Source organism: Neoarius graeffei, chromosome 22 (assembly GCF_027579695.1).
Source record: "Neoarius graeffei isolate fNeoGra1 chromosome 22, fNeoGra1.pri, whole genome shotgun sequence".
Classification (NCBI taxonomy): Eukaryota; Metazoa; Chordata; class Actinopteri; order Siluriformes; family Ariidae; genus Neoarius; species Neoarius graeffei.
The window spans coordinates 10,556,716-10,570,846 of record NC_083590.1 but is presented as its reverse complement, the minus strand read 5'-3'; the positions used below and the strand labels follow the sequence as shown (position 1 = coordinate 10,570,846).

General features: G+C 41.5%; 1 protein-coding gene across 9 annotated transcripts in view; it reads left to right on the top strand.

The window, feature by feature from the left end:
- LOC132870621 (NACHT, LRR and PYD domains-containing protein 3-like) overlaps positions 1-14,131 on the top strand; it is a 627,732-nt gene that overhangs the window by 416,220 nt on the left and 197,381 nt on the right. For all 9 annotated transcript variants that reach the window (XR_009651149.1, XR_009651150.1, XR_009651152.1 and 6 more), the window contains exons 13-14: positions 28-201; positions 4,258-4,431. Coding sequence is in view for 4 of the 9 variants with exons in the window: in XM_060904345.1 (XP_060760328.1) it covers positions 28-201; positions 4,258-4,431 (348 nt within the window). In the remaining 5 variants the exon portion in view is untranslated. The remainder of the gene's footprint in view (positions 1-27; positions 202-4,257; positions 4,432-14,131) is intronic.

Here is a 14,131-nt window from a genome sequence, read left to right as displayed (position 1 = left end):
GAAGTGTGTGTCATTGTGTCTCTGCAGGTTGTGGGGTTGTGGTGTCTCAGATGAAGGCTGTGCTGCTCTGAGTTCAGCTCTGAGATCAAACCCCTCACACCTGAGAGAACTGGATCTGTCTAATAATAATCTGGGAGACTCAGGAGTGAAGCGTCTCTGTGCTGTACTGGAGAATCCTCACTGTAAACTGGAGAAACTGAGGTAAGATCATCTCTCTGAGAGTCACATGACCTGCTCCTCAGTAAGACCCATTCTCTAATAGTGAGACTGAAGCAGAGGTTTTAGGCTTTTAACAGGCAGCATGGCTCGAATTTTACTGTAAAAACAAGTGCAACAGAAATATTACAAAGTTCCATTCATCTTTCTTTCCTTTCTCGTTGCATGAAAATTTCAGGGATGGTGTGGAATGTCGAGTTTAACTGTGATGTGATAAAATTTTTTACATACATTTTTTTAACATTGAACCCAGGCCCCCCCCTGAATCCAGCCAGGACATGGATGATTTTTTATTTTTTTATCCTCCACAGTATGTTGATGAAATTAAATAATGAAGATGAGCTCAAAGTGCAGACCTTCAGCTTTATTTTGAGGGAACCTGCATCCAGATTGGGGGATGTCAGGATGCAGGCACTTACAGATGTATGTGTAGGGGAGAGCGGGGAATGCAGACTTGCAAACAAATCCAAAACGCTAGAAGAAATCGAAGTCGAGGGACAGGCAGGGGTCGACTGATCGATCATCAGACAGAGTAATAAGGTCTAGGTTAACGAGACAACAACGAGGGTCGAGAACACGATAAGGCAGGCAGAATAACAAGGCTTGGTATGCCGGGTAAGACACTGAACGATACTTCACATGGAGTGAGTGTGGGAGAGGTGTTTATATAGCGTGGGCTGATTAACCAGGAAATGAGTGGCAGGTGTAATTAATAGACAGGTGATAGAGGGTGCTGTGGTTCTTGGGTGTTGTAGTTCAGATCAGCCATGTTTGTAAGTGGCGCTCTCTATCACGTTACTGACAGGCAGAGGTGGACAGTAACCAAGTAAATTTACTTGAGTACTTAAGTACACTTTTTGAGTATCTGTACTTGTTTTTTTGTTTTGTTTTTTAAACTTATGACTTTAACTTCACTACATTTGAAAGACAAATATTGTGCTTTTCACTCCACTACATTTCTGTCAAGGTCCTCGTTACTCGTTACTATGAAGCAGTTTAGAAAGTGGATGTTTTTTCTTTTCTAAAACGTGATTTGTTTTTTTCGCAGGTGACACTGAGACAGCCGATCAGTAATCACTAGGGTCACGTCACGTTCATAGACTATAAAATCAAGTTCAGTTACTCCGCAGCATTATGTGAACACGATCAGTTGATGGCAGAATGGAAGGAGGCGGTTCTTCTGGGGAAAGGAATAAAGATTTGTTTCATTTTAAATGTTTGCTTTGTTTGCCTAAAACAAACCACATTATGGCCTCCAAAAACTCACGGTCCAACCTGCAGAAGCATATGTGCCCAAATCCAGAATCCAGGGACACATGTCTGCCCGGGGGCATTTTGAGTTATTGACAGATTCAGAAAGTACAGTTTCTAAGCTTTCCAATGATGCCTTCCATGTGGAGATCTAACCATATTTGAAGAATGTGTGGCCTTTTGAAAGTGTATACTTCTTAAAACAGAAAAGGGAGAAAATCGCCCTCAAAGTTTTCCATCTCAGCTACTCTGGGTGTAGGGCAGGCACATAATGGTGCTCATTTGCATGATATTAAGGAAAGCCCTACCCCCTACCAGCAAGCACGATGCTACTTTCATATAAACAAATCACCACGTCAATTTTCCTTCCATGCAAAGTATGCCCAACACAATTATGAAGTACAAAAATAAGTCCTAAAGTATACATTAACGTTTTGTGGTTGAAAAATTACTCACACCGTAAGAAAGAAAGATAGCACGATGACACAACTAACACAACACTAGTTTCATGTAAAGCCTCAATCACAACCGGCCGTACGGTACGCGCTCCTACGGCCGGTCTACATGCAAAAAACGCACGGAGGGCGCGCGTGAAATGCACGAGGCTTAACCAAACCACAACACTCTCCGTTACATGCAAAAATAACCACACGGCCTTAGATTAATTAACTTACCCCATCAGAAAGAGAAATGGCGCCTTGCACACATCAATGCCTCCGATGGAATGTAATCTGAGAACACTTCGTTTTGGCTGTTTTTTTTTTTTTTTTGCTAGAAATGTTTATCTCCGATGTAAATACTGTGTGTCTGTTTGCTTTGCAGTGTTTCAGCTCCGCTGCGCTCTGTTTAGCTTCCTCGTTCCATAGTGAAATGACATGCCTGTATGCAGGTTAAGTAGCCATGTGCTCAGCTCGTATCATGCAGCTGATTGGCAAAAAAAAAAAAAAAGACTTAAATCATCATGTGAATGGCCCATATGGTAATTTATTCACACACCCCAGCAGGCTACAGTCCTGACAAAAACGAGACAATTTGCAACAAAAAATGTATGCTTTTCCAACAAAACAATCTATTATCTGAAATACTGATTGCATTCTGCAAGATCTCAACTTGCACATGATGGAAAAAAATGAAAATCACAAATTTCGAAAAAAAAAAAATGCTTCTTTTGCGATTATCTCGGATTCGTTTTGGCCGACATGTGTCCCTGGATTTGGTGAGGCGTCACATATGTAAACGTATGTAAACATATTTTATTCCAAGAGAAAGCTTGTAATGAAGTTGTCTGTGCTTTTAGAGCTAGTTATAATGTTGCCATAGCGATGCAGTCTGGTTAGTCAAATGACTTTCTATGGATTTTCCCGCCAAGTTGCCATAGCCTTGTCCATAGCTAACGCAAACACACCACTTGTTAACTTGCACACTGTTAGTTAGCATGTAAAAACTGAATTATCTGAAGTCCTTTCAGAAATATGTTTAGCATAATTTTGCCAAATAAATAGAATGTAGAAATCTTTCTTTTCTAGTAGCGTTAGCTACCCAATATGATTTCGAGTTTGAAAAGATTTTGCTAGCATGTCAGGTAGAGCTTCACTGACTAGCTAGCTTAACGTTAAACCACCATGATGACACAGCATGCGTTCATTTTGTGAATTCACATTTCTGTCTTTGGTAACGTTAACGTTGTAGCTTTTGTGACCTTGCATAATTACTATAGCTACTACGTATTTTTTTTTACCAGTAGGCAAAGAGAGAACCTAGCGAGCATCTTATTGATGATTCTGCTTGGTTGTAAGTTGTGTTTCATTTAATAACGTTCTACCAGGTGTTTATTCTCCAGGTTCTACAAGTTAGTCAGTAAATCCAGTCGGTTGCTTCAGAGGCGTTAGGTTTTGTCAGCGTTGTGACAATAATACAACAATGTGTTGACAGAAAATGTACTTTTAATACTTCAGTATATTTAAAAGCAAATACTTCAGAACTTTAAGTAAAAATTTGACTGGACAACTTTCACTTGTATCGGAGTAACATTTGACCAGTGGGATCTGTACTTTGACTTCAGTAATGCAGTTGGGTATTTTGTCCACCTCTGCTGGCAGGTGACTGGTGTTGAAATTACAGCACTGTTTATATGTGCTCCCTCTTTTTGAAGGATGAAAAAGTAATTAGACAAACGAACATCGTCATAAATTACACTGATATTTTTATGCCTCCGACACTGAGAGGTGAAACCGGTATGTTTTCGGGTTTTCTGTCCATTTTTTCTGAAACTCTTCTTCGCACGCTGTCTCAAGAACGAGTGGCTGAATGTTTGTAGGATTTATATGGAATAATCATTGTTTACTTCTCTGATTCTACAATAATATAAATCTATAGTGTTCTATAAATGCACTCTGTAGACTCTGGAGAAACAAGTTTATTGCCCCTGTGTAGTGCACTATAAGTCTAGTAGAGAACCATCTGAGATTCAGTGTCTCTCTCTCTCTCTCTCTCTCTCTCTCTCTCTCTCTCTCTCTCTCTCTCTCTCATTAAAGTTCATGGTCTCTCTGCTGTTCTCTGTTCGGCTTCAGCTGCTGATGGTTTAATATCACACACAACAGAGGAGAGAAACTCAATATAACACTCAGTATTATCATTATTAATTACACTGTTAATGAGAATAAACAGGTGATATTAAATCCTCATGACATTCTGAATAATAAAATTGATTTTACACTCATCATCTTTAAAGTAAGAATTAAACCAAGATGAAAATCTGTTGATGAAGTGTGTGTCATTGTGTCTCTGCAGGTTGTGGGGTTGTGGTGTCTCAGATGAAGGTTGTGCTGCTCTGAGTTCAGCTCTGAGATCAAACCCCTCACACCTGAGATACCTGAATCTGTCCAATAATAATCTGGGAGACTCAGGAGTGAAGCGTCTCTGTGCTGTACTGGAGAATCCTCACTGTAAACTGGAGACACTGAGGTAAGATCATCTCTCTGAGAGTCACATGACCTGCTCCTCAGTAAGACACATTCTCTAATAGTGAGCAGTGGCGTAGCCAGGATTTTTTTACATGGGGTGGCCAAAGGGGGGCCAAGGATATACAAGGGGTGGCCATGCTGTGACTAAATAAAGGGGGGGGGGTTCTGGGGGTCCTCCCCCGGGAAATTTTGAATTAGCTAGATTTTATTTCCTGTATTCTGATGTATCTGGTGGCATATCCGGTGCCTAAATCATGAACAAAACCCATGTGAGCCAACAGGTCAGAAATTAATGTATTAATTTATTTATGTAACATAAAGCATCTGCAAAACAAAGAAACCATCCAACTTGTTTACTCTAGTTAAGCATCAGGATTTTAACGATCACTACTAAAATGCAAAAGTAAAAACTAAAAGATCACCTGTCCCAGGCACCTGGGAAGTAGTAAGGATATTAGTCAGGCTTGAATAAAGAGTGCTTTGCTCAGGAAATGGAAAATACTTGTATACTTAACTCATACATACAACATATGTAAACACTTACAACATGTTGTGATATTGTCCATTGTAAGTAGTAGGGCTGTAACGATACACCCAACTCACGATTCGATTCGTATCGTGATTTTTGACCCACGATTCGATACGCCCACGATTTTTTAAAAATGTTTTTTTTAAAGTAGTAAATTTGACTTATTAACATTTACTTACTTACATTAACTATTTAATAACAAATAATTCAGACCACTGCAGAGAATGAGTAATATGTATGCAAAAATGAACAAATGTATATCCAAAGATTGTTTTATTTCTCAAAATAATACTGTTGAGCCGTAAGCTCTGTTTTTTTCAGTTCTGAAAAAGTCATTTTTCCAAATCGTGTAAATCCGTTAAGATTTTTTTTTTTTTTTTGGGGGGGGGGGTGGCTCTCTCACTGTCTCACTCTCATAGGGCCAATGATTTTCTGTGATCGCGGAAAACAGATGGAAATTACAGAATTTTTATGGTGAAACATTGCTCGCGTGTCAAAATGTAACTGCCGCAGAAGGCTTCCGCCCAAGCAGATATGCCTTCAGTGTTGCCAGATATTGCTAACGTTTTCCACCCCAAAATATTTTCAAAACCAGCCAAAAAGCACCTAAACCTGCCCAATCTGGCAACACTGCATGCCTTTCCGGTCAAGTGATTGTGATTGGCTTGTGGCACACCTAGCCAGCCAATGAGCTGCTTGTTTACAGATTCGCTCCCCGCGTTGCAACCAGAATGGCGACCGCTTAAAAGAAATGAATGCTCTGCCAGTGGCGAGTGTGGACGTTGCGTGACTCGCAGAAGATTGTCGCAGGTCGGCGAAAAAACGACTTACTAATAGATATTAAAAAAAAAAGTAATTTAAGTAAGTTTAAAATGTAATTTAAATAAAAAGTAAAGTATTCATAAATTGAAGTTTGGAAGCGCCTCTGTTTTTGGGCTGAGGAGAAGTTTGAAAGGGTGTACCGCGATTCTGCCTTCTTGTATCGCGATATGGATCGTGGCTCTGCGTATCGCGATTTCGATACGCATATCGTTACAGCCCTAGTAAGTACTGTACAAACTAAATGTGTTGAGTTACAAAGTGTGTGTGTGAAAGTGAAAGTGTTACACTGATGTAACACATGACATAGATGAGGTGTAGTGCATGAGTGGTGTGTGTGTGTGTGTGTGTGTGTGTGTGTGTGTGTGTGTGTGTGTGTGTGTGTGTGTGTGTGAGAGAGAGGGAAAGTATGTGCACTGCATGTAGATATAGATGAGCTGTAGTATACGAATTGTGTGTGTGAGCATATGTTGCATGTAAATACAAAAATGAAGTGCATAAGTTGTGTGTGAGAGAGAGTGTATGTTCAGAGTTCATGAGTGCTGTGTGTGTTATATGTGAATATAGAAATGTAGTGCATGGGTGGTGTGGGTGAGTGTGTGTTGAGAGTGCACGAGTGTTGTGTATACCAGTGAGTGTGTTACATGTAAATATAGAAATGTAGTGTACCGTGTGTGTGTGTGTGTGTAAGAGAGGGTCAGGGATGAGAATTTTCTGCCGATCGGCGGATTTCTGACTTTTTCAGACCAAAATGGTCGTTTTTGAGATCGATGTAAATCCGTTGAGAAATTTTCGGGGGGGGTATGATTAACGATCTGTGGTCACCTTATAACGCAGACATCCCAAGTCTCCCAGAACTTCCGGGAGTCTCCTGCATATTGATAGAAGCGAGCAAGAGTGTGCGCACGCAACATTAAGGTCTGCATCACGCATCTTAGAATGTGCGCGCGCGAGGGAGACTGTGTGCAGTGTTGCCAGATATTGCTGACGTTTTCCATCCCAAAATATGTTCAAAACCCGCCAAAATGCACTTAAAACCACCCAATGTGGCAACACTGCCTGTGTGCCTGTTCATGTAGCGCATGCCAGACAAAGAGCATCCTGATTGGGTTACTCAGCAAAATAAGCCAATCAGCTTTCAGTGTGGGCCGGCTTTTATCCCCTTTCTCGAGGACCGAAGCGCGCCCCAAAAAACCAAAGTACAAAACCCACTTCAGCTCAGATTACACAAAAGAATCTCCCTGTCTAATAAGGGTAGAAAATAATGACAGTTTCGCGCGATGTACTGTTTGCAGCAGTGGTTTCAGCATTGCCCATGGTGGCTTAAATGATTGTAAAGGACATGTTGAGGTGAGGAGTGTCATTTCATGTGCATTATATTGAGGTCTACAACAGGCTGGCATGAAAAGACCAAACTTATTGAAGATTTCTATCAAGTAACAATGTATGAATATACATCATATGTATCAAATACACGTCATATATATAAGTGTGTATCTTTTGATAAATGAGGTTAGCTTGTCTAATGTAGTATGTTGGGGAGAATCATAGTATCATATCTATATTTCTGATAAAATTTTAGGTATGATACCGTGTATAACTCTCCTACTTATTGCTCATTTCATGGGGGGGAATTGCTGGGATGTGCCGCGCGGGAGCGTCTGCCCACATTTTTTTAGGCCGAGATGAACTTAGTTTTTGATTAAAAAAAATTTTCCAATTTGTAATGCCCATTGTACATGCCTGTTCTTTAATTCAAAATCACCATCTCGATCTTCAAATTGACCGTATGGTATATGCATTACATTACACAACATCCTGTCCAGATAAAACCTAGTTAGTTCACACAACAGTTGAAAGGGAAGTGATAAGTGATGTTGAATGTTGCCTGCTTAATATGCAAGACCTCCTGCTACCATGATAACATCAGAAGAAAGCTTAAGAGAATTATATGACAGAACTTTTTTCTGCTTTGCACTTCATTTTAAAGGATTAGAGTATTCAAAGACATGAATAGCAAAAATGCAGAAATATAATACTGTAGAGCTCGTTTATATTAAAAGGTGCATTGATTTTTTGAAATCATCAAATGTGAATTGATTAAAAACAAGTCTCTTGGACCATATTAATCATTTTCACCTGGTAGTCCAACAAGAAGGGGAATTTATTTCCAAATACATTGCAACTTTTTGCTGATAAAATTAATGGTTTTGGGGTTAAAAAAATAAATAAAAAATCACCAAAAATCATTAGCCCCTGGAACCCCTGCCCCCCCCCCGGGCCATGGGCCCCGCCCTGTTTTTTTCAGACTTTTTAAATATTTTTCATTCTCATCCCTGGAGGGTGTGTGTTGAGAGTGCATGAGTTGTATCTTATAGTGAGTGAGAGAAATACATAGTGTGTGTTGAGTGAAGTATGTGTTCATATATGAGAGAGTTAAGACAGTGCATGAGTGTTACATTTAAATATAAAAATTTAGTGCATGAGTTGTGTGTCTGTGTTGAGTGTATGAATGTTACATGTAAATATAGAAATGTAGTGCACAAATTGTGAGTGTGAGACAGTGTGTTAAGAGAGTGCATAAGTATTGTGTGTGAGTGAGTGTGTTGCATGTAAATATAGAAATGTGGTGCATGAGTGGTGTGTGTGTGTGAGAGAGAGGGGTAGGGGGAGAGTGTGTGTGTGTGTGTGTGTGTGTGTGTGTGTGTGTGTGTGTGAGAGAGAGGGGTAGGGGGAGAGTGTGTGTGTGTGAGAGAGAGGGGGTAGGGGGAGAGTGTGTGTGTGTGTGTGTGTGTGTGAGAGAGAGGGGTAGGGGGAGAGTGTGTGTGTGCGAGAGAGAGGGGTAGGGGGAGAGTGTGTGTGTGTGTGAGAGAGAGGGGTAGGGGGAGAGTGTGTGTGTGTGAGAGAGAGGGGTAGGGGGAGAGTGTGTGTGTGTGTGTGAGAGAGAGGGGTAGGGGGAGAGTGTGTGTGTGTGAGAGAGAGGGGTAGGGGGAGAGTGTGTGTGTGTGTGAGAGAGAGGGGTAGGGGGAGAGTGTGTGTGTGTGAGAGAGAGAGAGGGGTAGGGGGAGAGTGTGTGTGTGTGAGAGAGAGGGGTAGGGGGAGAGTGTGTGTGTGTGTGAGAGAGAGGGGTAGGGGGAGAGTGTGTGTGTGTGCGTGTGTGAGAGAGAGAGAGGGGTAGGGGGAGAGTGTGTGTTGAGAGAATGCATGAGTGTTGTGTATGTATGAGTGTGACAATTATTAATCAATGTGCACTCCCACCAGTAACACACATCTCTATATTTTCATGTAACAGACAAACATTAAAAGTTGTATTCTGCGGTTAGAGTGAGCAAAGTGATTCACAGACAGCTAACTTGCTGACGTAATTTTCTCTTTTTTGAGTCGTACAATTGAAAACCACCGAGGTTTTGCTTTCTATCTATCTAGTATCTATGTGCACACAGCACAAATCCCACTGTAGCCGGATATCTACGTATAAAGATGCATATTTATCTATACGGTTGCATGTAAACGAAGGTTTCAGTCACTGAAAACGGATACTTTCGAAAACCCCGGGCAAAGTGGAGATTTCTGGAAACTCGGGAGATTTCTGGAAACTCTGAATTGTCTGAGGACAGAATTGTAACTGTCTGTCTACAAAGTGAGAAAACTTGAAGACAGTATAAGAGATGAATAACTTGCATCCCAAATTAATCGCACGTTCACATAGTACTTAGATTGTGTTGTCGGACTAGAGCATGACTATCTGATACCACCTGCTGCTTGAATGCGAGAAATGTTTGTGCTACGGTAATATGCATCCCCGCAGAAACCAATTAGGCGGAACAAAAATCCAGGGGGAGGAACTAACATTTCGTGGGACATATCGGTTTTATAAATTTTATTGTCCGGCCCTGGGGTGGCCAGGGCGGGGCCAAGGCATGCCCTGGGGTGGCTCCGCCCCCGATAGTGAGACTGAAGCAAAGGTTTTAGGTTCATCATCAGTGTCCTGAGGAGGAAGATTGTTTCTGTTCACTGCACACTGATGATTTGTCACAGAGTCTTTGGGTCAGATGGACGTATGTGAGAAGCTGCAGCACAAAACGGGACTTGATCCGACTGCAATGTGTCTGAACTCACTGTGAAATTTACTACAACACTGTAACTAATCACACAAACTGCACCTGAGACACAAATTCACTGCCCTCTGTGTGAGCTGCAGTGACATGGTGGAAATGATCTCAGGAATATAGAATTTGAAACTAAAATGAGACGTTAATGCCAGAGAACTGATGCAGTGAAAAAATTAAATCAATAAAATTACTTTTTAAATAAAAATTAAAAAGGAGGAGAAAAGAACTTCCAATAAACTGACACCCTTGGAAACAATCCTTTTGTTGATTCATCTCATCTCATTATCTCTAGCCGCTTTATCCTGTTCTACAGGGTCGCAGGCAAGCTGGAGCCTATCCCAGCTGACTACGGGCGAAAGGCGGGGTACACCCTGGACAAGTCGCCAGGTCATCACAGGGCTGACACATAGACAACCATTCACACTCACATTCACACCTACGGTCAATTTAGAGTCACCAGTTAACCTAACCTGCATGTCTTTGGACTGTGGGGGAAACCAGAGCACCCGGAGGAAACCCATGCGGACACGGGGAGAACATGCAAACTCCACACAGAAAGGCCCTCGCCGGCCACGGGGCTCGAACCCGGACCTTCTTGCTGTGAGGCGACAGTGATAACCACTACACCACTGTGCCGCCCCTTTTGTTGATTTTGAATTTTAATAATAATAATAAATGGTAAATAATGTTCCAGTCCATCTCTGTCAGTGGTGATTTGCTTTAAGACGACACTGGAAGCCCGGCTTCCCCTCACATTTCATTAAAATGCAGCAATGAAACATTTCCCAAAGTCTATATTTTATTCATCAGTCTTGGTGTCGTTCAGTATTGAGTGAATCAGATTGATGGAGTATCTCACTGCAATATCACGCTGTTTGTTCATTAAACTCACACTGTTTATTTCACCAAAATGTCTATCTCGTCATTTTGAGCCCCGCCCAGACGCACCGCTTCACTGGGAGGGAATGGAGTGTGGGCGAGTGTGTTTTCACAGGGGGAAAAATCTCACTGTGGATTGGACAATGTGGGTTTTTTTCCCCCTTTTTGTTCCACCTGGACGCACGGCTTCTCCTTATTATGATTGGTCGATCTCTCAAAGGGGTGGAGCCTTGTCACCGATTGCCAATCAGTAAATCAGGAAAGAACATGATTGACATCTCAAACCTAAACACATTGGAGCCTGCAGTGGTGGAATAATCTGGCAATATTTCAGATAAATTGTAAAGTTCTGTTTGATTATTTACATTCATTTCTGAAATTTGTTTCTGATTGTAACTCGTGAGCTGTAACTTCCTTCTTCTGATCTCAGCTTAGCTACTTGATATGGAATGGTGAAAGAAAAGCCACATCCATGGGAGACACATCTCTCTCTCTCTCTCTCTCTCTCTCATTTAAAGGCACAGAAAACAAATCTTGATGTTCATAAACTGAGGCAGTGAAGTGTGTGTCATTGTGTCTCTGCAGGTTGTATGATTGTGGTGTCTCCGATGAAGGCTGTGCTGCTCTGAGTTCAGCTCTGAGATCAAACCCCTCACACCTGAGAGACCTGAATCTGACTGGGAATAAAATAGGAGACTCAGGAGAGAAGCTGCTCTCTGCTCTTAAGGATGATAAACGTTACAAACTACAGACACTCCTGTAAGTAATAACCTTTTTAGGCAAATGTTGGGGGATAATAATTTAATTTCTTCATCATTTTTCTTTAATTTCAGTAAATGTCACATGACCAGGCCATGAAATGAAGCCAGTTTTAGAAATTTTCACTGTTCTATTTAATCTGACTTTTTCCTCCCAGTTGACTTTAATGCTGTTTGTTGTTCAGTAAAATTGATTTAAAATTCATCTGAAAGCAGAAGATGGAGTCAGTCAGAGTCTCCAAAATGTCCCGTCTGAGTGCATGAGAGTGATTGTAAATGAACACCTCGTCTCCTTGTGACACCCTGCTGTCTCTGACTTCATCCTGCTGCTTTTGTCTGAATAAGGGTGTATTCAGACCAGGATAGTTCGATAGTTCACTTGCTTTGGTCCGAACCAAATGTTTTGTTTTTTTTTTTCATTTTGGTGCGGTTCGCTTTCACACTGTATATTTTAGTAAGCGGACCAAAATCTGTCAGCAAAGCCACGCGCCCTGAGGTCGTTCAGCTATTGGTCAGAGACGACACGCGCACAAAGCGTTAAGTTCAAAAGTAGTCATGGAGGCTTTCCGTGCTGTTATTCTTTTTAATGTCATCAAAGCTATATGTTTTTTCCAGTTTTTACTGTTTTCACAATTGTGCGATTACTATGCTGTTGTACAAGTAATTTATCAAAGACGACTTCAAAGGGCAAGGCGGCTACGGAGGATAGCGCTGATGAGCGCACATCATGTTGTGACAGTTCTGGCTCTTCACGCAAGACGGAGGAGGTATGTGTCGGGATATTCGCCTTATCCATCGTAATAGATGAATTTCTTTTTTGCGTCGCTAGTACCGCCACATTTTGAAAGAATGTCCCTGATTTTAATGTAGGTCTGACGGAGTTTCTTCACTTTTAGCCGACATTGTTCTGGGGAGCGCGTGAACCCCTTCTCCTTCATTTTCTCACTGAATACAGCAAACACGTCGGCATTTTTGTGTGTTCTCTCCAAAAGCTCAGATATGTGGACATCTGCCCATATATCCACAAGGGTACGCATTTCTTCCTCGGCCCACGTTTGCCCCCTACTCATTTTTTGTACTCTGTAGTCTAGCCTACCACTGGTCTGAATGACTGAACGACTGTTGTAAGGTTCCCTTGACAACCGAAACTGTTTGCACTTTGCGGTAGAGTGTCAAGACTCTGTTTCCCATAATGCTCGACAAACGACGGAAGCTCCCGAGGTACAAAAAAGCAAAACTGTCAGATTAGGTCCGGTCTGCTTTCACACCTCCAAAAGGTCCGCACCAGGGTTCCTTTGGTCCGGACCGAGTCCGACCTTGCAGCTCGGTCTCGGTCCGCTTGTTTGGTCCAGACCAGAGTTTGGTGGTTTGTATTCAGACCAACCCAAAAGGTCCGGACCAAGGGAAATTTGGTTCGTTTGGTCCGGACCAAACAACGTAGGTGTGAATACACTCTAAGATGATCTCGGCTTTTCCCTGTTTCTGATCAGCAGCACACTTTCTTCTCGACTCTCCTCAAAACTCAGTAAAATGATCATCTTTAACGCCACACTGCCACTAATAGGTGATTTAAGGAGTCACTTGACTCACTCTGACACTCCTTCCTGCTCTCCACCTCCACACCGTGTCTTCTGTCGTTCCTGTAAAATTCACCTCGGCTTCTTCTTAAAGTCTGCACTTAAATCTACATGTAGAACAAGAGATCAAACCCACCGCAGTGTTAGTTACTGTTTAAAAAGCTCCAAAGCCTGTGATTGGATAAGAGCAGTGATGTGATGGGAAACGTCTGCTCACTTTCCTGTTAGATCTTGTGGAAGTTCTCGTTTGTTGGAGCTCAATGTTAGAACACGGATATTATATAAGACTGAATAAATGTTGAATTAAATTATAAACGGGAGATGATAATGTTTCTCTTGGAGCAGAGATGATTACATGCTGTTGGTCATGAAGTACCACAGTCCAGTGTGTGGGGATTAATCCAGATGTTTTTCTTTTATTTTCAGTTGGTGGTGAACATCTGTGCATGTGATGAATACTCTGGTGTTCCTGCATTTCCATGTTGAGGAACAGACAACACATTCATAAACACATCAGTCATTTAGATCTGCATGAAACTGCCTGGACCTCAGTCCCTTAAAAACCCTGAAAGAGCAGGTGAAAAAGCACAGGGACTCGAGCTGAACCCAGTCAGTGGAAGAGGGAGCTGAAATGGACAGGAACAGTTTCAGAACATTGGTGGGATTCTCACCTGACAGGATCGGCATTTCAGGAGTTAATCTGAGGCCCTGAGGAGACTCAGCACAAGGCCACATTTATCACTTTGTCCTTTGGTTGGTGTTTAATGTAGTTTAGATCTTTTTATTACAGGATCAGACCGAATCTGTTCATAATTTTCTCTGATATGAGATCAGTGCCCCCTCTTACTTTAGTATACACGACTTACAGTATTTTTACAGAATTGAACCAAATACATTGAGCAAATAATTATATTATTCAGTCTAGTTATTTTTGTTGTATGAAGTTTATGTATGTAACATGAATTTTGTAGCAATAAAGTTAACTTCTGTATCAGTTATTCAAAATATATAAGAACTTTATGTGGGG